The sequence below is a fragment of the Zalophus californianus genome, chromosome 3 (genome assembly GCF_009762305.2).
Source record: "Zalophus californianus isolate mZalCal1 chromosome 3, mZalCal1.pri.v2, whole genome shotgun sequence".
In the NCBI taxonomy this organism is placed as follows: Eukaryota; Metazoa; Chordata; class Mammalia; order Carnivora; family Otariidae; genus Zalophus; species Zalophus californianus.
This window is the reverse complement of record NC_045597.1, coordinates 86,171,639-86,198,071: the sequence shown is the minus strand read 5'-3', so window position 1 is coordinate 86,198,071 and position 26,433 is coordinate 86,171,639. Positions and strand designations below refer to the sequence as shown.

The window sequence follows — 26,433 nt, the reverse complement described above, 5'->3', positions numbered from 1 at the left end:
GCACATCTGGAATCATTTCCACAGGATTAATTCTTAGAGAATTGCTGGCTGAGAGGATATACAAGATTCTGAGGCTTTTGACTTGTATCACTAAGTTGCCTTCTATATGAAGATATTAATTTAAATGATCTCTAATACTGTGGGAGCATCCATTCCTTACACTCTGATAGGCTTTGTTTTTGTTCTTAATCACTGTTAATCTCTGATTTGGATAACTGAAGTGTCCATTATAAGACATGCCAGAGCGGGACGCCTGGGTGGCTCTGTCGGTTGTGTCTGCCTTTGGCTCAGGTCATGATCCCAGGGTCCTGGGATCGAGTCCCGCATCGGGCTCCCTGCTCAGCGGGAAGCCTGCTTCTCCCTCTGCCTGCTGCATCCCCTGCTATGCTTGCTCTCTCTCTCTGACAAATAAATTAAAAAAAAAAAAAAAAAAAAACACATGCCAGAATATGTTGGGTAGGATTACAGACATCTCCTGGGAAGATTTAGTTGCAATGTTTCCCAGGTCAGTCTGTTCTTGGTTTCCTAGAAAGTGATCAACTCAGGCAAAGGAGGGAAAACTGAGAACACAGTGTGTCCAACAGCAGATCAGGACAAATCAATCACAGTGGAAATAAATATCAGCTTTATTAACACTCAAAGTGCCATTCATTTATATTCATTCCAAAGTCCAGAAGGTTACTCAGAGTAAGCCTTTGCACCACAATCTTTCAAAAAATGAACATGTAAGAAAAAGCAATTTTCATTGTGCTAATTATTGCAGGCCTTCATGCACGATAAATCTAAACAAAGATGTGAGCCAACAATATACAAATTTCCATATAAACAAAGTCATTGATCACTAACAAAATATAAACATGGTTTCTTTCACATTAGATTAAAAAAAAAAGCTATTTACCAGCAAGAAAAAATAAGTACAAAAAATTGTAAAACTCAGAAATTTTATACATTTTTACAAGCACAATTTTGAATGAACAACACAAAGTCAAAATGTGCATGAAATGTGGCACATACCACACTGTATCTGGCTTCTGGTAGGTTTTTCTAATCATACCGGCTCCTTGTAACATAATACGCTTAGTGACATTCAACTTCAACAGTGGACTTTATTCCTAATACAAATAATTTTTACGTGGTACCGCATATTAAAAACAAGGTTTTCCTTAAGTACAATAACATTGTCAGATTGGAAATTAAATTTCCAATTCTTTTTCTGCCAGTTACTTAAAATACACAGTACAGTCTAAAGACACAACAATGTATGTTCAAATATTTCTAAACCAATTTATACTCAATTACAGAGGATCACAATATGTCAATGTACTGTTTTATAAATGTGGTCTGACTTTGCCCAGTAAGAGAAAAACTAAAAGTTGAAATCTTTAGGGTAGAATATAGGAAATATTCAAAAACAACAGGACAGGCGAACAGCAATTGAGATATAAAAAATCTTGACATCTCTTCAAGACAATTTAGTTTCTCACATTTTTTCATAGCTTTGAGAATTCAAAGGCCATTTTAATGGACAGTGTGTTTTTGCTACTGCTTTAAAACCTATTTTTCCTCTTAATTTGCATTTCACAGAATCCTCAAGAGAATTCAATGCCCTTCCTTGCAAGAGTATTTTAGTTGATATCTAAGTAAATTTGCATCCAATTCTGGAAATACAAATGCATTTTAAATGGTTAAAAACAAAATTAAAAAAATATTTTTGATCAGCCAGCTGAAAATATATTCATATAGTAAATAATCTCTCAGAAAGCTTTTATATATATTTAATTATTCTAACTAAACAGTACCCTTATAAAACAAGTTCATAAAAATGTAGAAGTGAAATGAAAGTAAGAAATTACTGGGATATATACATGTGCCTACAGACAGACAAAGACATCTCCACACACACCCCCTGATACGCAGAGTTACCAGCATACTTTCAACTTAGTCATGGATTTTAGAATACATATAAAATCAGAAAGTGATGTTGAACTCCTGAGTTCTTCAACAAAGATAGAACCATAGGTAAGTATACTTTGTAAAAGCAAGAAGGTCCATTTAAGTCAGTAATAGCAGTGCAGTTACTGATGGCTACATCTTGAAAGAAGTTAAAACAAAGACACAGACAGTAGTTCAATGCACGCATTCATGATACTCATACATCCATCAACAATTATTGGTCAGAGTAGTAAATCAGTGTACAAATTAAACATTTCCAAAAATGTGCAAAAGTCAACTTTGATAGGAAAAAAACACCTTTGTACATAATTATAAACTGCCCAGCATTCAACTGAGATTAAAAACGTTTACAGAGAGAAACTAATAGATTAAATATAGACACTTTAATGGCTACATTAAAAAATGTACATTAGGTCAAAGGGTAAATTTACAAATTGACAACCATAGTTTGCAACAATTAAAAGTCTATTCTCAAATTTATCCAAGTTTACTTTTATTTACAATGATATTTGAATAAAAAGAACCATGTGAAATGTAAGAGATGTCAGACATTAAAAGTATTTTTGGTATTAACTCTTATAATATTTCAGAATGCAGGGTAGCAAATTTTAAAACCAATAGCAATAGAAAAAATGTAAACTTTTTACTTACTAATTAAGATTGTATTACAAACAACTGTTTGTTTTTAAAGAAGTATTCTTATCCGTAGACACTGTACTTGCACTTGAACAGGGTATATTGCAAGGGTTTGGCCCACTTTCCTTTGCCCATAAGCCTTTCCAACTCAAATATTTCCACTAGTCCTTTCTTCTTATTCCAGGTGGAAAGTCTTTGGAAAAATGAGAATATGTCAAATCCATTTTGGAGCCTAAGAATCTAATAGAGCTTAAGATGTGACTCTGTTACTTATCTCTTCCCTCCAAGTAATGCTTATGCTAAAATCACCACTAGTTACACGGGGTTTTTTTATTCTAAAAATATATAAATAAATGAACACAAAAGTGCTTTTCAGTATAGTCACAAACTTTACTGTTCTCAACTGGTATGAAGGGACTCAGAAATCCTTATGTGGGGACAAATTCTGCATGTATACTGGAGAGCAGGCTCTTCCTTACGTTCCAAAATGTTGACGGCACAAAGCAGACATCAGCCCATAACCTACTTTTCTTCACAGCTTTCCTAAAATGCCCCTCAAGTCAAACACAAGTTCATAAATGTTAAGACACTAGGAAGAAAGTATGCCACCAACCTGAGGCATCATATGTCAACATATATGTATATGCATTGATGGTCAAATGACAGTAAGATTGGCACATGTACAAGCTCAAATTTGTAACGTTTATGTAGTTCTGTAATAGTTGAAGTAAGTTCTGTATGTCTAAATGCAAACACTGAGCACCTGTCTTTTTACTTGAAGGATAGATTGAGATACAAATTCTACAAGTATCTGCTTTAACATGTTTATACCATTAGCTTACAGGTGGGCAGAAGTAACAGTGATAATCATTTTGGCTATGTGTGCAGGGAATATAAAAGCTTTGGTTTAAAGTGATTCCGATAATACAGATTGTAAATACAAACAAGGAGTCATCAGGCATAGGGAATAACAGTACTCACTGACTCAATGCCTTTGCTGTTATTAACAAAAATATCATATTACAATCAGTTAAAATGCATACTTATGAAAAATATGGAAGAGTTACATATGAGACTGTATAGAGGCAACAAATAAAAATTTATTCTCTTTAACTATGACTCCTCCCTCAGCTTTCTGAAACTGAACCATGTCTGCTCTATCACCAAGAAGATTCTCTAGACTCCCCTGAAAGCTCATCACCATCTACAGCTCTGAAAGGTGAGTATGGAGAGATGGCTGGCCCTGATACTTCCCATACCTATTATGGCATCCTGTCCAGACTGTGGCAGAAGTCAAAGCAAAGCTAAAGACAACTATGAAGTAGGAACAGTGGCTTCACAGCACGCCTTCCCTAGCCAACCAAAAAGAGGTATAAGACAATTTCCTTTTGAACACTTGGTAAGCTAAGGAAGCTTGTTTTTGTAAAGTCTGGAAGAATTTCTATTCCAAAGAGCTCATGAAGAACTATGCAAAATCAATTATTTTCTATTTCAGAATTATATATAAGCTCACTATTATACACACATACAAATTCAATTTGAATCTACTTTTACCAACCAAGAGCTTGGCAATTTACAATAAATACCTTTATTAAACAATCACTTGTACTAGCTACTTGTGGAAAATGTGCTGGCGTTCCTACCTGAAGACGATTACACTTATCCATCATTAGTAGGTCATACACATTTCAGTTGTTCTTCTAAGAACAGAGACTAATCTAGTTGAACATTCATACCTTTCCTTCCTTCCCACCCTTGCCCCAACTCCCACACACACACACACACACACACACACACGCACGCACACACACATTCTCTCTTCACAGAAAAGTAAGCTAGAGCTTTAGTCAAAATGCTAGTTAAAAAGTAAGGATCAGAACTGCTATCCCTGGATTCCTTGCACATTGCCCTAAGTCTCATTGCCTTAACATTTGTAAACCATTTAAATTACCTCTTTAGGGCAAAATTAACCATTCTAGCTCTGCTATGAAAATCATAACTGAACCATGATATACAAAGAATTTGGACAGTGCCAATGTGATTGAAAGTCAAGTTACCAAACTGGAAAACAATTTGCTACGTCTCTTTAGAATTAGAATACCTCTTTCTATCCTTATTGTAGGCATTCACGTCTAGTGGAGACCGCAGTGTGTCTATCACAGACTAATGCTAATGTTTCTCTTTGAACATATATATATGTAAAATATGGACATATACACACACACACACACACACACACACACACACACACATATGTAAAATAAAAAGAGGTAGAAAAGGGTAGGAGGAGGAAGCAGGCATTAAGAAAGGTTTATGGGCCAATATACAGTCCTAAGGCCAAATGAACTCTTGAAGCCTACTGATTTTGGAAAAACCTTCACTGTGGTGGGTAACTTGAATTATTATTGATATAAAATAAAATTAAGGCATAAAGAGAAAAAGGCACTACCAAAAATGAACAATTGTTTTTCATTAACTTAATCTTAAAATTCAAATAAATATGAGCATTATATTTGTAAAAAAGCCAAACTTAATATAACAATAAGGTCTTAAGAAACTGTCCTGATCCTAGCACATGTAACACTATTGAAAGAATTCAACTTCTGTCAAATATTTTGGGCATTTTAATAATTTAGATTTAAAAAATTGTTTTCCCTTTAAAAGAAAAAGCAGGAAAAAACCCTCACTATGTTATGGGATATATGCCCCTCACCACTAGAATTGAGTAGGGGCTGGACTTTTATATAAGAGGGAGTCCTGAGACAGAGGCCGCCTGACCTATGGGGTCCCTCCAATTTGGGGATACTTTTAATCCCTGTTAATAGGATTTTAGTTTATAACAGCCAATGATTGCCCAAACTGGTTTCCCCTCATCTCATAAAAAACAATAACATTTTAAAACATCACTGAACTTTCAGAGTTAGGGTATGCCATAAAATAAGTCTATCTGTTTGCCCAGGTTCCTCCTAGACTATGACCTACTTAGGGATAAGTTAATCTAGTACCTGACATAATAAGCCACAATTATTGAATAAGCAAGTGAAAAAGATTCACACTCTTTAAAAGAAATTGATAGATTCCTCTATTTGACTGACACCAGGTGATTCTGTATCAAGCTATTGGTCTCTAGACCTCAAATGAAACCACTGGCACAGAGCTCTGCTGTGGCTCAGAGTTTGCATCTAACACCCTGGCTTTTGCACCCAAGCCTGGTCATCCCTATAAACTATCCAGATTTGATTTTCTTAGTGATTTCACATATCTTATAACCACTCCATCTCAGAAGTACTACAGACCAGACCTGACATATGTAAGAACTAAAGCAGCAGAGAGCTCTTGTAAAAAAAATATTTGCACCTTTTTAATGTACTTTCTATTGGGAATAAAATAAAGGCTCTCTCAAACTGAAAGCCAATTCAATTTACTCTGAAATAAGTTTTAACTTTTCTTTTACATTTCAGCCTGTGCATTAACATTTCAATCTCTCATATAATAAGGTTGACTGCCTTTGAGAACTTTCTAAGGCAATCGTCTTTAACCATTTTCAAGTTAGAAACATGTTTTGTAAAAGAGAAAAATGGAAAAATTTTCAAGATAGTCATACTGAAAATTTCAAAGTCTGTATACTTTTAAATACATTTTAAAGAATTACCAACCATCAAAATTTCCATTAGTCTTTATGATATTTTTCAACCCTTTTATTCAATACAGTTTGTTTGCAATGTAAAAGATCTTATATTTGGTCCAAGCCTAAGTCATGCCATTTTGAATCTCTCAAGGCCTAAGTAGAAAGATATTTCCTGAAAAGCACATGTAAGACTGCTAGTGAATCTTCTCCAGCACCAAAAAGTCTGCCACTATCAAAGCAGAATGCATTTTAAAGGCACAAAGTCAGCAGTCTGGCCATTTTCCAGCCTCAGCAAAGAAACATTACAGTATAGAAGAATCAGTTGTGCATTTAAAAAACAAAATACATTTAGAGTCATTTTTAAAAGTTCAAATTTCATTTGTTGATCCATACCATTAGAAAGAAAAAAATTGGAGTGTCATATTTAACTGCCCCTAATACTAATAGAGGGGTTTCCTTTCAAAGATTTTTTTAAAATTTACTTTTGGTCTTTCATACCTCATCCCACTTCAAGCTTTTTTCTTCTAGTAGTTCTTATATATATTAACTTTTATTGTCATTTTTGGTACCTTTACAACTTGTTTGAAATAAATTCACATCACATTTTATATAATAATTCTGTAAACTATTAGTCTACTTTTAAGTCTTTACATAAAGAACAATACTTTCCCATATTTTTCTTATAAAACAAAGGTCTCCTGCAGCAGTGTTAAAGTACAGGTGATTTTATCTTCCACAGCATTTAGAGAAGAAAAAGAGACTGGAAAAAGCAAACGGTTTTGCTTTGGGTTTCACAGCCCCCCCAAGATTTCTCCCTAAAGAGCATTTGTCTCATATTCTGCACTGCTGGTTACCCTGCCAGACCAAAAATGAGCTAAAAGGAAATCAAAACCACACAAGACAAAGGAATGAAGGAAAAGCCCACTGGTCCAGATACCATGATCTTGCTCAAGCAGAAGAGATGCCTTCACTCATAAAAGACAAAAGAAATTATAATAGATCCACATCCTTGGGGACTATGTTTATAGCACAAGATTTGGCAGTTGATTTTCAAGGGGGAGGGGCCACTAATTAATATTCTTCCTTGCAAGCTGCTTCCTTTGATCATAAAGGTATGGGAGAAGCTTTGACAACCATATTTGTGCTTTGACTTTTTCTCAGACTACCTAGTGGAATTTCAAATATTCCTACAGAAAATGCCAGATAGGACCTTGATACAGGAAACCAAGATCTACCTAACTTCAGAAACAACGTATTTTAAAAGAGTCCCTAGAAGAGCATACCTCTTAGCAGAAAATAAAATACCAGAGTCCCTTATGAATCCTATGAAAGGCTTCACATTTACGGCCTCCAGAAAGACTAATATTTCCTAACCTTTAAAAATAAAGTACTTAGCACTTGCTTTAATATGCTGAAGCAAACTGCAAGTAGCTAAATTACTGCATTATTCATATTTTTCAGTAGCAGAAATCAGAGATAGTGGGAGTTTCCCAGCTGCCTCTTTCCACTGGATGTCCTTGCTCTTGGTGGATATGTTACACTAGAAATACCTGACAGTTTTAAACCTTCCTATAAAATAGTTAATAGTTTGTTTTGATATGCTTTTCTTTTCCCACAATTATGAACTGACTTTTGAGGAAAGAATATATACAGATGGCTGGGTTTAATAGGCTCCATATTTAAATTCATTTTGTTTCTACAATGGAAGTTATTGATTTGGGTGTAATACACAGCTGGTAAGGAAAGGATTGCTATTTGATGTTTGTTGAGATTGTTCACCCTTGACTTGAAGTAGTGGTATCTGCTCCTGTAAAACCCTTATTTTGCATTGCATCATTTTCTCTCTGAAATTTACTTTTAGCAAGGAATCTACTCTGTAAATGGCTATTTTCAGTTTATAACTGGGGCTGGTCTTTGCATCAGGTTCTCAACTTCGGCACTTTCAATATTTTGGTCTGGATAATTCTTTGTTGGCAGAGGGGGATGCTGTATTTGTATAGTGTAGTTTTTTTGGCAGCATCCCTGGCCTCAAGACTACCCAATGCCACTAGCATCCTTCTAGTTGTGACATGAAAAACTGTCTCCAGGCATTGCCAAATGCAAAGCAAAATTATCCCCACCCAACACTGGTGAACCACTATTTTACACAGTAGCTATTTTTTGAGGTGCTTTAGTATTCTGTGATCCCAAGAATGAGGATTTTTATCTCATGACACTAGCTTTAACATGTGGATACCCCAAGTTAAATTCTTAGTTCCCAAAGAATGTTATCTATGGTGAATCAGGAGTTAGAAATAGGAAGATATAGTATACATGATTTTGATTATTTCTCTTTTCCCTTAATTTTGGAACTTCCTCCCTCCAATAAAGACCATAGTTTAAAATATACTAAACAACATTTAGTTCTTCTTTTCATTATTTCTATTAACTGGCAAATGTGGATTCTTCTGCCCACACACTGGATTAGAGCAATCTCTTTTTGCCTTTTAATTTGGATTTGCTCACTGACTTCCCATATCTGCTTTACTCTAAAATAGTATTTTTTTTTTTTAAGCAGAAAGCTATCCCTCAAGGTTTACAGATTCCAGTAACATGGATCTATTATAGTGTATTTGCTTATTATACTGGTTAGGATTAACAAATAAACATACCTCTTAGAGATTCGTATTTTATATCAAGATTCCTACTGAGCAAAAAGCTTGGTAGACAGAGGTTAGATCTAAAGAATACAGATCTAAGAAGGAACCTATATTCTTTGAGTACCTACCCTAAACTCAAGTTTAGGGCTCAACCCCACAAATGAGGACCTATTTTAAATACTAATCACTAAAAACTACAAATCATACATCATTTTCTTCTCCTTGTTTTCCATGTCTCCCCATCACCACCAATCTGTTAGTGACATGGGGAAAGACTCTACAATCCTTAGGTATTCTAAATGATTTGTTTGTACTAAAAAGAGCAACTATGTACTAAAGTGCTTTATCTCTCTGAACCACATCAGTACATTATAAAAAATTAAAAAAAAAAGGAGTTTCAAGTTCTTATAAGGGAAAAAAAAGATTAAATATAAAAAATTTAGGTTACTATTATTATTAAACAATTTAACCAAGAATCAAGAGAAATACTTTCCCTCTTGTCTTTTTTTCTCCCCATCTCTCTTTTTTATAAAAAAGAAAAGTGCAGTCAGAGAGAAGGTGAATGAATTGATGGGAGCTGGGTAGAGGCACAGGAGAGGTTACTGGCTGCTAGTGATAATGCACAAACATGTGCCTTAACAGTTCATCAGCTGAAGGTCTCAGTTTGGCCTCTATGAAGATCCGTTTGAGGAAATCTCGAGTATAGTCTGAGACATGAGGTGGCAGCTTTGGGTTTGTTGGCTGAGTGGCGATTTTAAAGATGGCAGCCATAGCTTCAAATTCTGCCCAAGGAGGCTTTTCAGTTAGCATTTCCACCACAGTACAGCCCACACTCCTAGGGGGGGAAAAATTACACAAATAGTATCATCATGAAGGAAAGCCACTTAACTACAACATGAGAAACAGAACTAAAGTCCATTTACATTAAAATACAACTTGATTTTAAGTTTAAAGTTTCATTAAAAGGTTGTAATTATATAAAACTATAATTTAAACATAAAAATTCATGAAAATAAACCACAATTTAAGGACTAACTCAAATGGTTAGGCAAAGAACATTATTCAACTTATAATTTTTGCTTAAATATAATTCTCTAACTTGACATTAAATATAATTTTTTGTCTTTATCTTACAAAGAACACAAACGCTAGAAATTCCATTTGCCTTTAGATGCCTAAAATGAATATCTATTAAACACATTTTAACTTGGAAGTTATTAAGCAATTAAAGATTAACTGAATTACATGATACTAACAAAGATTAATAACTCTTAAAGTTCTTCAGGGAAATAAAACAAAGATAGTTTTCTAATGCTGGAATTTGCTTTAGATGAAATCCTTCCTAAAAAAAGGAAGACAGGTTCAAGAACTACATTTATTTAGCTAATCATTAAGCTACAAAGAGGCAAAATTAAAATAAAAGTAATCCTTATAATCCTGACATCCTGTTTCAAAAGTACAAAAGATCATTTAAATCTGGCTCAGTAATTTCCACTTTGGGTGGAATTATGTAAGGTGTTTTTAGGCAAACCTAGCATCAAAACCTACCAGATGTCTGCTTTTCTGCCATAGCCTTCTCCACTAATTACTTCGGGGCTCATCCAGTATGGTGTGCCTGTGACAGACTTCATCCCTGTCCCTGAAAGACAGATGGTTTGAAGCCGTTTGCTGGCCCCAAAATCTCCTAGTTTGACGTTGCCTGTTGAATCCCGCAGGATATTTGCACCTAAAAATATGAAAACATCCTCAATTCATTACTTTTATTGGCTATTTGGAATTAAAAAAAAAGAAAGGGCAAGAATTACTTAGACTCATCAGTCTGTCTCCAAAATTAGGCTGCTTTTTGTCTTCCCAACAGTACCTGGCATAATGCCAGTCACACAACCAGGGCTCATTAAGGATTTACTGCACAAACACTAAATTTTTAGAGTCAGCTGTGTGCGCTTTAGAACCTAAGAAGGTTCTCCCACTGAAATTTCAGGATGGGGCCAGTAGGAGGTAAGGATGACAAAGAAGAAAAAGGAGAAAAGGGCTAAGAATGTGAAGCTCAGAGAAGGATACAGAAAGCAATAGTAAGCTCTCGGCTCCGGTTTCTCTGTGACAAAGCAAGAAGCCCATTGCTGCAGCTTATTTCCCTGAGAAGCTAGCTTCTCCTTAGGAACTTCATGTGGGACCTTCATAATCAACAACTTCTAGCACTTTCCTCTCTACTGTAATTTAATGTTGGTTACATTTTACAGTTTTTCTTAGTATTGGATTTTGTTTTATACTAATTTTATTTCTCAATGTCTCTCTATATTTTAAATCTCTTCTAAGTAAGCTTTCAGCTTTCTGTTTTAAAATTTCATTTACTTTTATAATAAACTTTTAGTTTTATTTACTACAAATGGACCTTGATCACAGGGTATGAGGTAGTGTTTGCTGAACTCCACACTGAGTTGCTCTTCCCCAATTTCCATACCGCACTCTTCGGAAGTTCACTATGCACAGCCCACAATCAAGGTGTGAGGATTTATGCTCCAGGCTGAGTGGCTACAAAACTTATTTGTAATTATTCTGCATGGGACATTTGTCTCCTCTCTTGCATTTATTCATTCAACCTTTCATTTATATTAGTATGACCACATGGATATTTATTTTATACTCTTGAGTCATAATCAAATATTTTTTTGCTCAAGTTGTTCCAGCTTTGGCCATTGGGAGCTCTTTGTATTGGCTTCTGTGTCCCTCAGCCATACTCTGAATTACTGTGTTCCTGTTTGGTTTGGGTTTTTTGTTATTGTGGTTGTTTTTGAGCATTTTCTTACTTTCTGGCACTAAAAGATGCACTGGGCTCAACTTGTGTATTTGCTGCACCAGTCCTAGAATCAGTCATTCCTCCAAGGAACCCTGGTTCCTTTTAGTGGAGAATGGTATCAGAAATCAAGATCTAGGTGCTAGATTCATTTATTTTTTATTCTCTCTTCTCCCTTTTATCACTTTTTTTGCCTATTATCACTTTTTGAACTCAATCTTTCTTCTGGGATTATAAAGGTGGTTTCCGTCTTACATGAATTATTTTTATTCTCAGTCTTCTATAACCTTAACCATATTTCAAAAAAAAAAACCTTAATTGTCCTTTTATCCTTTTTTTAATGGCCTCTAAGAAGTAGAGTGACTAGTAGAGAAAATCTGCATTATAGAACAGAAAGAATGTAGACTGTGCATCCCCACCATGGGCTTCTGTACTCGTCTTTCTGTTCTCCCAGCAAATTCCTCAGCCTAGTCAACGATGGCTCCCAAAAGCCTCTCTCCAGGGGAGGGTCCTGGATCCATTCTCTGCATGCCATAAGCCTAAGCGTGCCATGGTACCAGACCCTCAAAAAAAGCACTGCCTATAACATCTCCCACCATCTAAAACTTACAGAAAGATTCTGTCAAAAAAGCCATTGCCTGTAAAATATTTAGCCAAAGGAAGGACAACAAACAAACTAGTTTTTTCTGTCTATGAGCTGGTAAGGAACAGTCCTGGGCAGGTCACAGACTGGGAGAGCCATGAAATAATCACCAGTGGTGAACCAATGCCTACTCATATGAAGGTATGAAGAGAAAATGTATAGCCAAGCTCCCAAAATAACTTTTAATTTTTTAAAGCTCATTTTAACTACATTAAAAGCTTTTAAGGAGACTTTTCAAACATACAAAAGCAGACAGGATAGTGTATGTACCCATAACCCAGCCCCAACAACCATCAGGACAACTGCTAGCCACTCCCTCCACCCTCTCAAATTATCTGAAGCAAATTCAACACATTATGATCAACAAACAGTCTACTACATGTCTTTAAAATATAAACTTATTACACCTAAGAGAATGGACAATAACTCCTTAGTATTACTAAATATATACTATCTTTTAGCATTATTTTAAAGATTTTATTTATTCATTTGAGACACAGAGATAGAGAGAGAGAGCATGAGCAAGGGGAGAGGCAGAGGGAGAGGGAGAAGTAGGCTCCCCGCTGAGCCAGGAGCCCGATGTGGGGCTCCATCCCAGGACCCTGGGATCATGACCTGAGCCGAAGGCACACGCTTAACCATCTGAGCCACCCAAGCGCCCCAATATATACTATTTTTAACATTTAAAAAAAAAATCAGAATCCAAATAAAGTCCATACATTGAGACTCATTGATATATATCTTTTAAGTCTTTCCTAATAAATTCCCTCTAATCTCTTTTCTTCTTTATAATTTATGAAGAATCTAAGTTGTTTCCTATAGCTTTCTTATGGTCTAGATCTTGCTGACTCCATCCCAAGGAGTCATTTAACATGTTCATCTGTCCTATATATGTTCTATAACTCAGTAGCTGAATCTAGAGGCTTGATCAGATTCAGGTCCAATTTCTTTAGCAAAACTACTTACATAGATGATGTATTATTCTACAAATAGGAAGTACATAATGCTGGACTATCTCTGTTTTAGTGATGTCAGCAACTGTTTATATCTAGTACTTATATCTGTTAATTCCTTAGTGGTTACAAAATGGTACTATTCTATTACTCCTTTTTCATTTGTTAGCCAACATATTTCTATAAAGGTAAGTTTCCTATCATCTAGTATTTAGTCCTCCGTAGTACAGTTTGTAACACAAAAGCAGAGTAAAGGAACCCTATTATGAAATAACAAGTTGGTTCCCTAGCAACAATGATCAATTAGTTTTTATCCTTTTTTAAAATTCTTTTTATTTTTATTTTATTTTTTTTTTAAGATTTGAGAGAGAGAGAATGAGAGAGAAAGAAAGCACATGGGGGGGGAGGGTCAGAGGGAGAAGCAGACTCCCTGCTGAGCAGGGAGCCTGATGTGGGACTCGATCCAGGGACTCCAGGATCATGACCTGAGCCGAAGGCAGTCGCTTAACCAACTGAGCCACCCAGGCGCCCTTAAAATTTTTTTAAAGATCTTATTTATTTATTTGAGAGGGAGAATGAGAGAGAGAGCGCACAAAAGGGGGGAGGGTCAGAGGGAGAAGCAGACTCCCCGCTTAGCAGGGAGCCCAATGCGGGCCTCAATCCTGACACTGACTCCAGGAGATCATGACCTGAGCCGAAGGCAGTCGCTTAACCAACTGAGCCACCCAGGCACCCAGTTAGTTTTTATCTTAAGTTTCATTACGAACTCATGGGTTTAAACTTTAAAAGCAACCAACTATCTTTCCTTCTCCCTCACCATTTAAAAAATTGCACAATGAAAAAAATAAAAGTAAAAATAAAAATTGTACATTACAAAAATTTGGGAAATACAGAAAAAGTAAAAAGTATGCAAAAGAAAACAACCATCACTCATCCTGCCATTTGGAAATAATCACTGTTAATTATATGGAAATTTTTCTTCTAGGTCGTACTTTAATTTTGCAAACTTGAAATCATATTGCATATCCAGTTTTTATATCTTGTTTTTCTCTTACAAATCTATTTGCCCTGTAATGCTTTTAAATCTGCTTCCTTCCAGCCTCATTTACCAGAATCGTTTATCACTCTTTCTGGCAAGGTTAGAAGAGGACCCCCTGGGGGGTTGCTGCCCTCAGTTCCTTTACCTTTTCTCATTATGAAAGCTAGACAGAAACTGGCTTGAACAGAAATTATTCCTAATAGAATATTCACAATCAAACAATTTCCCTATGTGGTTCTTTAAGCTATCAGGTTTTGTACTTGACTAGTGAGGTCTGCCTAAGCTGGGGAGGTCTTGAGGTGAAAGTTTCCTAGTTCTTTTAGATCATGAGCCCTGTCCTCAACCTCCCAGACTCACCATCAAGTTCCACTCCATACAAGCGATCTGGCTCGGGCATTTTGCAGCAGATTTTAGTTCATCACCAGAAACTGGGAAAAAATGTTCTCTTTGGCCTGAATATGACCATATTTATGATGTGACACTACTAATAGCCTACTGCTGCCTGGAAATCTTACTGATAATGTACATTTAACATATACTTTGTATATTATATTATATGCTGTATTCTTACAATAAAGTAAGCTAGAGAAACGAAAATGTTAAATAAGGAGAATACATTTACAGTACTGCAGTTTATATATAAAAAAAAATCTACAAATAGGTGGACCCACACAGTTCAAACCTGTGTTGTTCAAGGGTCAACCATATATGTGTGTGTGTATTTATTCTTACTAAGTGATTTTTAAATGTGGGTCACAACCCAGTATTTACAGAATCAGACCTTTGGGTATACTCTGCAATACAAAGTTTTAATCACTCTTGAATTTGAAGCACCTCCGCCAACTGCTTTTGTCTCACGTCATGCATTTCCCTTACATACCTGCTCCCTTACAGTTGAGTTTCTGAGTTTTAAAAAGTGAGTTTAACTGAGTTGGAGTTCATCAAAGCTCAGGCTTGGCCTCTCTTCTTCCCTCTTCTTATTCTCTCCCTAGGTAATGACATCCATTCCCATGGCTTTAAAAATGATCTCAACATAAAGTATATCATCAGCATAGCTAACTTTTGAGTGTTTTCAAAATACAATGTTTTAAGCATATTATATACATTAACTCATTTAATTCTTACAAAAACCCTACGAGTTTGTAGACACTATTATTATCCTCCTTAAAAATGAGGAACTGAGGCAGAGAGATTATGTGTCTTCTCCAAGGTCACACAGTGATGGATAAAGCCCAAATTCGCATCAGGTCAGCTGATGTCAGGGCCCCTACTCTTAACCACTATATTCTAATGCCTATGTCCTATGTACGAAAACATGTTGTCATTTTCATGATCATCTGAACTTTACTGATTCTGTGGACCCCCCACATATGAGCTACCCACTTGTAGAGATGTGAACATCAGGACAAGTCAGAATATTGACTGTGTCAGTGAGAAAGCAGAATTGTTTCCTAAGGTGTTTTAAAGGTAGATGTAGTAATTTAAATGCTAAATTTCTTAATCATGTCACTAGTTTCATTCAGATTCACACAAAAAAAACTCTACTTGAAATAAAAAATAGCTCATTACTTACCTTTGATATCTCTATGAACAATCATATTACTGTGCAAATAATGTACGCCCTCCAGAATCTGACGGGTGTATTTCCTAGTCACATTCTCAGTAAGAGCTCCATATGCTTTTAATTGGTCCTTAATTGAGCCCTAAGATAGGAAAAAAAAAGAAAACTATGGTATGGTTTGAAATGAAAACTACTATTAAATATTTTTAAAAGGATCTGTAGCTTATGAGTGGGAGGCTTTAGCTGGAGAGTACAGGAATTCTCAGTAAGGACATTACAGGCCATCTAATTTAACATAAACTCTACTATATTCCCTGAATACAACTTTGGAAGAATATGGTCATAGCTGAAAGAAGCCTTCAAACTATTTTTTGACTAATGCCCTTGTTTCCATGACTAAGTTGGTTCTAACTATCTCTTGTTCCTTGCAATCGTGTTTTTTAAAATCTTGCTTTTTTTTGCCCTGAATATATTTTTGTTTTTCCTACTTGCTCTTCTCAATATGCCCTACTTGAATCTTATTTATTTTGTTTGATAACTGCTACTTTATTTCTCAAGAGAAAGAATGGATATGACTAAAAAATCAGAACACATATGAAAGTTTTTCCTTTATATACATACTCAACATTCTAGTTCAAAACATGTAAAAATATATTAAAGAAGAATTTCAAATTTTCTTACATGTTTTTTAAGGCAAGATGAGATGCCATCTCTGAGAATGCTGAATCACTCTGAGGTGAGACACTGGCACTTGAATTTTGAAAAACCTTCCCTACTGTAGATTCCAACATACTAATTTGATGACTAATCACCACTTTAAAAGATGGGAATAAAATGCTTCCTGAGGGACAAAATCTTTTCTTTTAAACAGAGAATATATCCAAATGTTTCTGCCTTTCCTTGAGTTCTGGCCAATGGTGTACTATGTCAAATGAAAGTAGATCCTTAGACTTTACAGGTTTAACCTTTGCTGTTTCCACTATTCATGAGCAATTCCTGAAAGGAAAGCAAGATGCAATTCTGCTGACTCGAACTTGCAAACACATGTGTGGAAAGCCTCAGGCAGTCAAGAACCTATATGTCAATGTGGCTTGTTTGTTCAGTCTATTTATTGTGTCTCTACTTGTAGTAATACACAAAATAACACACCTAGAACTTAGCTGTCCAAATAATAAGCCCCCAAATACTTGTAGGCTGCAAAATGAGTGACAGACTTGAGGCTTTTCTGGACCTTGGGCAGTTGGGCCAGTGGCCTATAGCTGCTAACAGCTCCACCAGTGCCATCTATTTACTCCTGTGTACCAAAAAAACAGTAATCGTCTTCAGTGTGAACAAGCAGATTGGGTTGCAAAGTACTGTGCCAACAAAAAACTATGTGTGTGTGCATGTGTGCACGCATGCGTGTGTCAAAGAAATCAACTGCTAGTCCAGGGACTGAAACTAAAGTTATGGTTTTGTTCTGAAAGTAGTTCTAGATAAACTAAGGAAGAGAATGCTACCTTTGGGAAAACTGAAAAAGAGAGTAACAATTTGGGCAAAGCATGAACTCTAGGGCACAAAGAGATCCACCATACTAAATTTAATGAGAGAAATTATATAGCATCATTCACAAACTTCGACATTCAGTAAAGTCTAAGATCATGTATGTCTGGCCCATATTATGCCTGGGCTTGGCATATGTATAATTCATTTTAAGATTGTTGATGAACTATTATTAATTTAGTAAAATGATTTCAATGACAACCTATACTTTGAAGAGATAGTTGCCCTTACAAAACTAAGTAGAGCTAATGAGAAACATGATCTAACACCTCTTCCTGAGTAGACCTGGCTTAGTCTTAAGATTGCTAAATCTATAAGATTACCCATCTCCGTTTGTGATGTAAATCAGTTCTAGCCAATTAACCATTTAATCTTATCTTCAACAATCTGGGTCCCTATTCATACTTATTCAGAATTATTCTTTTATTTCTAATTTAAATATTTATTGCACAAACAGTAATGGAAATCTGAATAAAAGAGAAAATCACAATCCCAACATAACACATTTTCAAGTTTCTTCTGTCCTTGTCCAAATACAGATACTTTTAAAATATCAAAATCTTTATTTAAAAGTATCTTATATTCTTTTCTCTATCTTATTATAAGTACTTCCACCAACTTTGTTACAGAGCCTTCACAATCTTCCTGGGCAAGGCCATCATAATTTACTTCCACTGTGGGAACTGATATTTCCATCACAGATAATACTAAAACAAATGTACACAGTTTTTTCTTTCTTTTGGATTACTTCTTTAAAATGAATTTCTGTGAAATCACCAAGTCAAAAGGCTTCAAAATTTCTATGGCATTTAATATATCCTGCCCATTTGTTTTCCAAAGGAATTAAAAAAAAACGAATTTACTTTGTCAACAGGATCTTTGAAATAAACAATTATTCATGATGATAAGAAAGAAAGTAAACTTAACTGCTGGTCTTGTGAAACGGGATGATTAAGGCCATGACTATCGGATACTAATCCAGTTTTTACTGACCCATAAGCTTAAACTGCAACCTTGTACATGAAACATATAATTCTAATAATCCACTTAAAGACCCATAAATCAAATCTTTTCCTAACATATACAACTGATTAAATTATATGAATGCCTGTGTTTTTAAATGAGTAAATATACCACCATCTTGAAAATCAGTATTAAAATGTACCCTACAAATTCTAAATATAACATAGAAGGAATGACAGTTTGCAAGTCACAATTTGCAACTCCTACTGAAACTACTGATTCAGGCAATGATTACCCTTAGATAGATGGTTGAAATGGAACTGGATACTCTTTTTTTAAGATTTATTCATTTGAGAGACAGAGAGAGACGGATGGGGGTGAGAGAGAGAGCACAAGCACGTGAGTGGAGGGAGGGGCACAGGGAGAGCATCTTCAAGCAGGCTGCCTACTGAGCATGGAGCTGGATGTGGGGCACGAGCCTCGATCTCACAACCCTATGAGATCATGACCTGAGCTGAAATCATGAGTCGGACACATAACTGACTGAGCCACCCAGGCACCCCAGGAACTAGATATTCTATGTGCCATTGCTAATAGCTCAGATTACTTTATGGTCTTCAGGAAAAAACAAAACCTTACACTGGAGGACTCCGGATGTCAATCATCTTAATTTAGCATTCAATCTTCACATCACTAACAGTGAACAACCAGAAATTGTATGTCTCCTAATGGGATGCAACATGAAATGCACAGCATCATATATAATGCATTCTAATAAAAAATGTTGAATCTTAATCTAACTTAGATATCAGATCTAACTTGGGAGTTTATAGGAAATAAGAGGATAAAGGAACAAATTAAACACCACGAGGATGCAATTAGAGAAATATGAGATGAGACTGTCAACAGAACTAGCCCAGTATCTTTGTCAAACCTATGTCATGTAAAAATGTTCTAGAGTAAAAAAGAAGTAAGGGACGTAACAGTTAAAGGTAACATGTGGTCCTGGACTGGATCCTGGTTTAGATAAACCAGCTATTATGGTTATTTTAAGAGCATTTAGGGAAATCTGAGTATGGACTGCTATGGTATCTATAACCTATTTTAGTATACCTCAGCATTTTTTTAAAATGAGTTAAAAAATAAATACATAAAAATGAGTTTAAAAATACAAATATAAATGAAGACAGAAAACAAAATTATATTACCCAGCTCTAATTTAAAACTTCCAAAATGTCCTTAACTAGTTTAACATTTTATAATTAAAGTTCTGTTGTTTTTCTTTCCTCATCTAAGACTTTAAAGAGATGTCTATTTTCAAAGGATGTACTAACTTACCCCTGGCATATATTCCATAAATATGGAAAGTGTTTTTTCCTGGGGATCCCTCAAACAGCCATAATACTGAACAATTCGCTCATGCAGCAAGTTTTTCAACAACTGAATTTCACACTCAAGTGCATTTACTTCCTGAAAGACAGAACTCACTGTTAAGTCTTTACAGCATTGCTAGTAAAAGCAGAACATTCGAACTTCACGGACCATTAAGGTGGTTTCATTCTGAAATTTTTACTTCCCAAGGAAGTAAACATTTTAAAGTCTCTAAACAGTAACTTTTGTAACAGTCCTTGATAGTATATTAAAGCAACACTAAATCAGATTAGGAATATAACTGAGCACTAAAAGAGAAAAAAATTCACAGTACAAAGTAGATAAATATATCTAATGATAGACTGATTTGTTTTGCAAATAATTTGCATTAAGAAAAAAAATTCTACTGTGTTATATTTATTTAGTAAAAATGCTTCTTATAAATGTGACAAAGTAGCATGTGCAGTGATTCTTACCTTGCTGGTTTCAGGGCTATCAGGGTCAAACTGAACTTGTTTAACTGCCAATTCTCTTCCTGTATCGACATCATAACAGAGGTAGACCCTGCCAAATGCTCCCTGGCCAAGCAGTTTGCCCAATCTCCAGTTGGTTGGAGCACGAGGTGCTAAAAAAGAACACCTTCTTAAAATGGAACAGCCAGATGGCACACAAATGGTTAAGGACTAAATGAGTAAACTGCATTAGTGACATCCTTAATTGAATATACTTGGATACAAGCGAAAATCATGATCATCCAAATTCACAATGATCATCACTTTGAAAATTTTTCTCCTTAGTCAATTTTCTAAGAATTCTAAACCCAAACAAGGTTCATATATCCCACGTCTTATTTTTTCTAATGAGATTATACTCCCCGCTCCGATTAAAAATGTAATAGCATCTTTCACTCAATCCAGGATACCACTGATTGTCAGATGCACTATTTCTAATCTTTATTACAGCAATATTTGTAGTTAGTTTTCCATCTGCTTACAATGTAGAAAGCTGGAAAGAGTATCACTCTCATTCTAACAAGAGAAAATCTTGAAAGCAGCCAGAGGGGAGAATAAAGAAGAATAAATACATACATAAATTATAAATAAATACAGAAGAATAAAGATAAGAATTACAACAGACCTTTCCTCAAAAAGTATACAAGCCAGAAGGAGACAATGGAGAAATAGCTTTGAAGTGCTAACAGAAAAAAAAACTGCCCAGCATTCTATACCCAGAAAAATCTTTCTGAAATAAAGGAGAAAAAAAGATCTTTTTCAAACAAACAAAAGCTGATCATTACCAGCAGAGTTACATTACAAGAAAGGTTAAAAGCAATTCTTTTACAAATCTGATACCTGACAGAATCCTGCATTTACATAATCTATAATCTACAAACTCCTGAGTCTACAGAAATAAAGTGAATGATATAAAAAAGATATTCTCTTATTTTTAATTACTTCAAAAAATAGCTGTCTAAAGCAAAAACAGCAACAATGTAGTGTGAGGTCACGAATGTAAAAGTAAAATATGACAATACTAGCATAAAAGGGATGAATGTGAAATATGCAAATACTGCTGCAATAAATACCTTTGAGCACAAATCTTGGTATGCACTACTTACATGATAAAATCCAAATACTCCACGATCTGGCCTTAATTACGTTCTAGTCCTTTACCTATTGTTTCAAGTAAGATATCCTCCACGTTAGCCAAAAATGAACTATTCCCCATTCTCAGAACATGCCATGTCTTCCTGCATATATCACCTCCTGAACTGGTGAATCCCACATTCAAGATCTAGATTAAATACTGTACTGTAATCATTTCTCCACACACCATTCTTCCCCACTAGATTACATCTTAAAGGTCATATTTGAATAAAAGACAAGTTGGTAACAATTTTACTAATAAAAGAGAAAAGAATCAGCTACAGTAATTAGCAGTAATACTGTACTTATACCTGATATTCCAACAAACTTTAAAAACATTCTTTTTACCTTTTTTGAGAAGTCTGTCTCACCCTAAGGACTGGTTTGGTATTTATTCCTTTTAATACTATAAAGTTCTGCAGAGGTTCTACTAAACATTCACTGTGCCAAATTCTATTACTTACAGCGGCTGGGTGGGCTGATGTCCATTACAGTCAAAGTAGGATTGTCTATGTCACTTCCCCTTCTCCTTATTCGACTATCATCATACTCTGGCGTAAAGATACTGCTTCCACTGCTAGTGCTTAAAGAGTGGTCAGTAGGACTGAAACTCACAGGAGACCGGAAGCTGGTCCCCTGGGTCCTTCTAGCTCTTGGAAAAGTTTTACGACCTACAAAATCAAAAGAGAATTACCTTACAACTTTTATTCATGTTCTAACTGAAAGTATTTAAAATCTGTAACATAAAGTACAGATGTCTGCCTTGTGACTAGACTTGACTAGGCTAAGAAACAGAAATAGCAATGCTTATTTGATTACATGTTTTAAACTTAAGAGTATTTTCTTTTCAAGTTCAAGGAAATATCCTTCTTAACACTGAATCATGAAGTCAAAAATGAAAATACAAGGAAGAGAAAAGGTAAAAAAAAAAAAGTGGGGAAGAACAGGATCTGAGTATGAATTCAAACAATCTCTTTTGTTAAAACACACACACACATTCTAACATCACTGCACTCCCTTACTTCTGGATAAAAAGAAAATCTATTCTTATTTCCAATTATAAGAACAAAAATTAGAAAATTTGTAAGTAGCACTTTTTTTTCCTTAAAAGTACAAAGCAAATATGAATTTCGTCATGAAGGAGTAATTTTCTAGTTAATATCATTTTTAATTACCCCTTTTCTTTTAAGGGAAAGGTAAGTATTATGAGGTAAGTTGGCATAAACCTAAGATGTTATTATAGTTTTAGTTACCTAATTCCTTTCAAAAACTGTTTTCAGCAGAAAACTAAATGATTTAGGAACACATTTATTTCTAATGGTTTATTTATGATATTTTATAAAATTTTAATTTTATTTTTGAGATCTTTAACAAGCTGTTCTTGTGGTCTAACTGCCAGAAACTTACCATCATTATAGTCTTGATGGTGATATGAAATATGATACCTTCTTGGGTATGTTCCTCCTTTTCCAAATTTCTCAAAGATAGGGTTATCATAGTCTATTGAGAAATAAGAAAGTTACAGGTTATAAAAAAGTCAAATATCCCTAATTTTAAATAAAAAACATGTTTACACATTTTTATTCATTTTTTAAAAAAATTCCCCTCTCCCTCACAGCCAAAGCATTGTTTAATGACATAAATATTTAAACATTTAGAATACAGATAGTCTAACCTGAAAATTCCTGATGATTATCTGGGTAGCTCTGTGCCCTAGGCATTCGTGATTTTGGATAGCTCTCTCTAAAAATAAAAAATGTCATGTTAAATGAACAGAAAGTATGTGAATAAGACATTTAAAATATAAGTATCTGTACGTATGTGTAGAAATTATACATATACACATATACATAAGAATAAAGAAGCTCAGTCTGAAATGTTAACTGAAAGAAAGGGACTTCTTGGGCACCTGGGTGGCTCAGTCGTTAAGCATCTGCCTTCGGCTCAGGTCATGATCCCAGGGTCCTGGGACTGAGCCCCGCATCGGGCTCCCTGCTCAGCAGGAAGCCTGCTTCTTCCCCTCCCCCTCCCACTCCCCCTGTTTGTGTTCCTGCTCTCGCTATCTCTCTGTCAAACAAATAAATAAAATCTTTAAAAAAAAAAAAGAGAGACTTCTTTTTTAACACTTCTTTGGTGCATGGAGGCAAAAGCCTGGCTTTTAAAATCAACCCATAGGGAACAGCAGTAAAAATGTAAGTTTTGGAATTATGGATGTTGGCAAACACCTGTGTTTCAAACCTAGCTCTACCACTTAACTAGCAGTTGCAACCTTGGCCTATCACCTTTCTGAGACTTTCCATATCTATAAAAACAAGATAATAATTTCCAACTCATCAAGTGGGTGTGTACACATAGTGCTCAGGACAGTGTCTTTCAAATATTAAGTGCTCAAAGACAGCTTTCACATTACTATTTTCCCGAATTTCTTAAATGTTTCAAATATCTATCTTGAGGTAGACATGGCACAAAGGTTCCATGTGTACAGGTAAAAGAAAATTAAATGTGTACTCCCATAAAGTATTAGTTATATTTTTAGAATTTGCTCCAAAAAGAAATCCCAGAGGAGATCAAATAGGTAAAGATTTTATGGACTCTGTGTGCTATATGTAAACACCGTCTTATTGAGACCAAGAGAGGAGGAGCACCTATAACAAAAAATTCAGTTGCAACTTCACCCAGGTTATATTCCTGAACAGCTATTTCACAAAACAAACGTACTGAAATTTTAAATGACACTTAACATACTGGGCCACAATTACCAAGAAAGCTATCTATAATTTAGTGCCAGAATGAACATAATCCTGAATAGGTGAAACAACTCAAGAAACCTCCAAAACTAAATGTATGTTTTTTTTTAAGATCTATTTATTTATTTGAGAGAGTGCATGCACACATGCACGCATGCAGAAGGGGGGGGAAGGGGGAGGGAAAGAGAGTCCCAAGCAGACTCCACGCTGAGCACAGAGCCCTACATGGTTTCGATCTCACGACCCTGAGATCATGACCTGAGCTAAAATCAAGAGTTGGAAGCTCAACCAACTGTGCTACCCAGGTACGCCACCAACAGTTTTAAAAGTAAACATACATAAATTCTAAGTTTGCATTTAGCTTCAAACATACAATTTTAAGAAGCAAAATACATTATAATCAGATATCATTTTATCTGATAGAGATACTGAGCCCCAGGAGGTTAAAGGATTTGTCCAAACTGTGAAAAAATTCATTTGCCCTAAGTACAGACAAGTACCAATTACATTCCTCTAACATGCTATATATACACATATTTACCCACATATATTAAAAAATAAAAACTACAATCAATATTACCCATCCAAAGGACTATCAAGTGATGGACAACTTCCTGAGCCAGAATTTTCAGGGCTGCTCAAAGACAATGGGTCCAGCATCTAGACAAATAAAGAGTTCCTCATGATTCAATATGATATAACCAGAAGTTACCAGTTTCTTTTAAACAGCTTTATTGAGATATAATTCATATAACATAAAATTCACCCATTTAAAGTGTACAATTTAGCGGGTTTTAGTATATTGAGAGTTGTGCAACCCTCCTCAATATCTGAAAACACTTTCAGTACCCAAAAGACCCCATATCCAATAGCAGTCACCTCCCCCCAGAGTTATTAATTTTTTAATGTTTTAAATGTAGTGATCCCTTATAGGTAGGTAACTTCAAAATTTCCTGAGAAAAATATTTTCTCTATACACTATTAGCTAAATAATTAAAAGCTAAAAGATTTCACATAACTCTGCTTACTGAACACTGAACAATAGCCCCACTCAAATAGAATAATGACACCATTATTAAAACATTTAAAAATGTTTTACAAAGTTGACAAACCTAAGCTTCACAAAGTTAAATATCTGTAGTTTTATTGTATCTTTCAAATGCCAAAATCTGAATGTTAACCCCATGATTACAAACAAAGGCATTCATTTATTTATAGATGAGCAAAGTAAGAAAATCAGCCTTATTCCAGCTTTGTTTATATATGAATGCACACAGGCACATATAAGTTAGTTGGCATTATCCTATGTGTTTCACTATTTTGTTCACGTAAAAGGGAAGATATGGGATGGGAGAAGAGGTCACACACACAAAGGATACCAGCCAAACCACACAAATCCTGACAACAACCCTTTAAACAAAATGAAAAATGACATCCAACTTTTGCTTACTTGGTCCATGCTCTCTGGAATGAACTCTCCTTCACTGTTGATACTGGTGAATGACCCATTCCGGGCAACCTGGTGTAATTCATCTGGAATGTATCCTGGGGGAGGGGAGCTTCTATCTCTACTAGTGGGACCTCAAAGGAAAAAAATTATGCAATTTTACAAATATCAACTGGGAACTAATTTTTGTTTCGATTAAATATACACACAGGATTTCTGGACTGCAGTACCAATAATTTTAGCTACTGAAATCCAGTTTTAGTAAAACTTCTCCAAACATTCATTTCTATAAATCTTCAAATGTATTTATACATTTTTTAACTCCCATTCTACTATAATTACTAACCTCACTGTAATATTCATTTATACTTATTAGGTGGTATGTTCCTCTCACTGCTGACAACTGCATTATGGGGCTGATATTATAATAAAGATTTTTAGATGCCACTGCTTCTGAACTTCCAAGGGTCATTTGTACCTAGATATGTTATCCTTTAACAGAACTGATGGAAGGCATCACAGTGTAGTGGAAATAATGTGGGCTTTAGACCTCAGACTCTTTAAATATCAGTTCTAGTTATTTACCAACTGTATGTCTTTGGTAAAGTTACCCAATCCCCACAAACCTCTTTCGGCATCTGTCAACATAAGACACAATCCCTCCTCTCTTAGAGAATAAACTGGTAGTTGCCAGAGGGAAGGTGGGTATGGGCACAGGTCAAACAGGTTAGGGGAATTAAGAGTACACTTATCTTGATGAGCACTGAGAAATGTACAGAACTGTTGAATCACTAAATTGTACAACTGAAACTAACATAACACTGTATGTTAATTATACTTGAATTTAAAAAAGATTAAAAAATACATAAAG

At 35.2% G+C, this 26,433-nt stretch overlaps 1 protein-coding gene across 4 annotated transcripts in view; it reads right to left on the bottom strand.

Annotated features, from left to right (window-relative positions):
• Positions 1 to 602: 602 nt before the first annotated feature.
• Positions 603 to 26,433, bottom strand: part of MAP3K2 (mitogen-activated protein kinase kinase kinase 2) — an 87,296-nt gene continuing 61,465 nt past the window's right edge. For 2 of the 4 annotated variants that reach the window (XM_027588424.1, XM_027588422.1), the window contains exons 8-17: positions 25,566 to 25,696; positions 24,696 to 24,775; positions 23,044 to 23,111; positions 22,776 to 22,868; positions 21,833 to 22,039; positions 20,199 to 20,347; positions 19,690 to 19,821; positions 15,859 to 15,988; positions 10,405 to 10,582; positions 9,466 to 9,691 (exon numbers count right to left, since the gene is read on the bottom strand). In XM_027588424.1, the coding sequence (XP_027444225.1) occupies positions 9,466 to 9,691; positions 10,405 to 10,582; positions 15,859 to 15,988; positions 19,690 to 19,821; positions 20,199 to 20,347; positions 21,833 to 22,039; positions 22,776 to 22,868; positions 23,044 to 23,111; positions 24,696 to 24,775; positions 25,566 to 25,696 (1,394 nt within the window). Of the gene's footprint in view, positions 9,692 to 10,404; positions 10,583 to 15,858; positions 15,989 to 19,689; positions 19,822 to 20,198; positions 20,348 to 21,832; positions 22,040 to 22,775; positions 22,869 to 23,043; positions 23,112 to 24,695; positions 24,776 to 25,565; positions 25,697 to 26,433 lie in introns of all 4 variants that reach the window. The other 2 variants (XM_027588421.1, XM_027588425.1) reach the window with 2 other exon arrangements.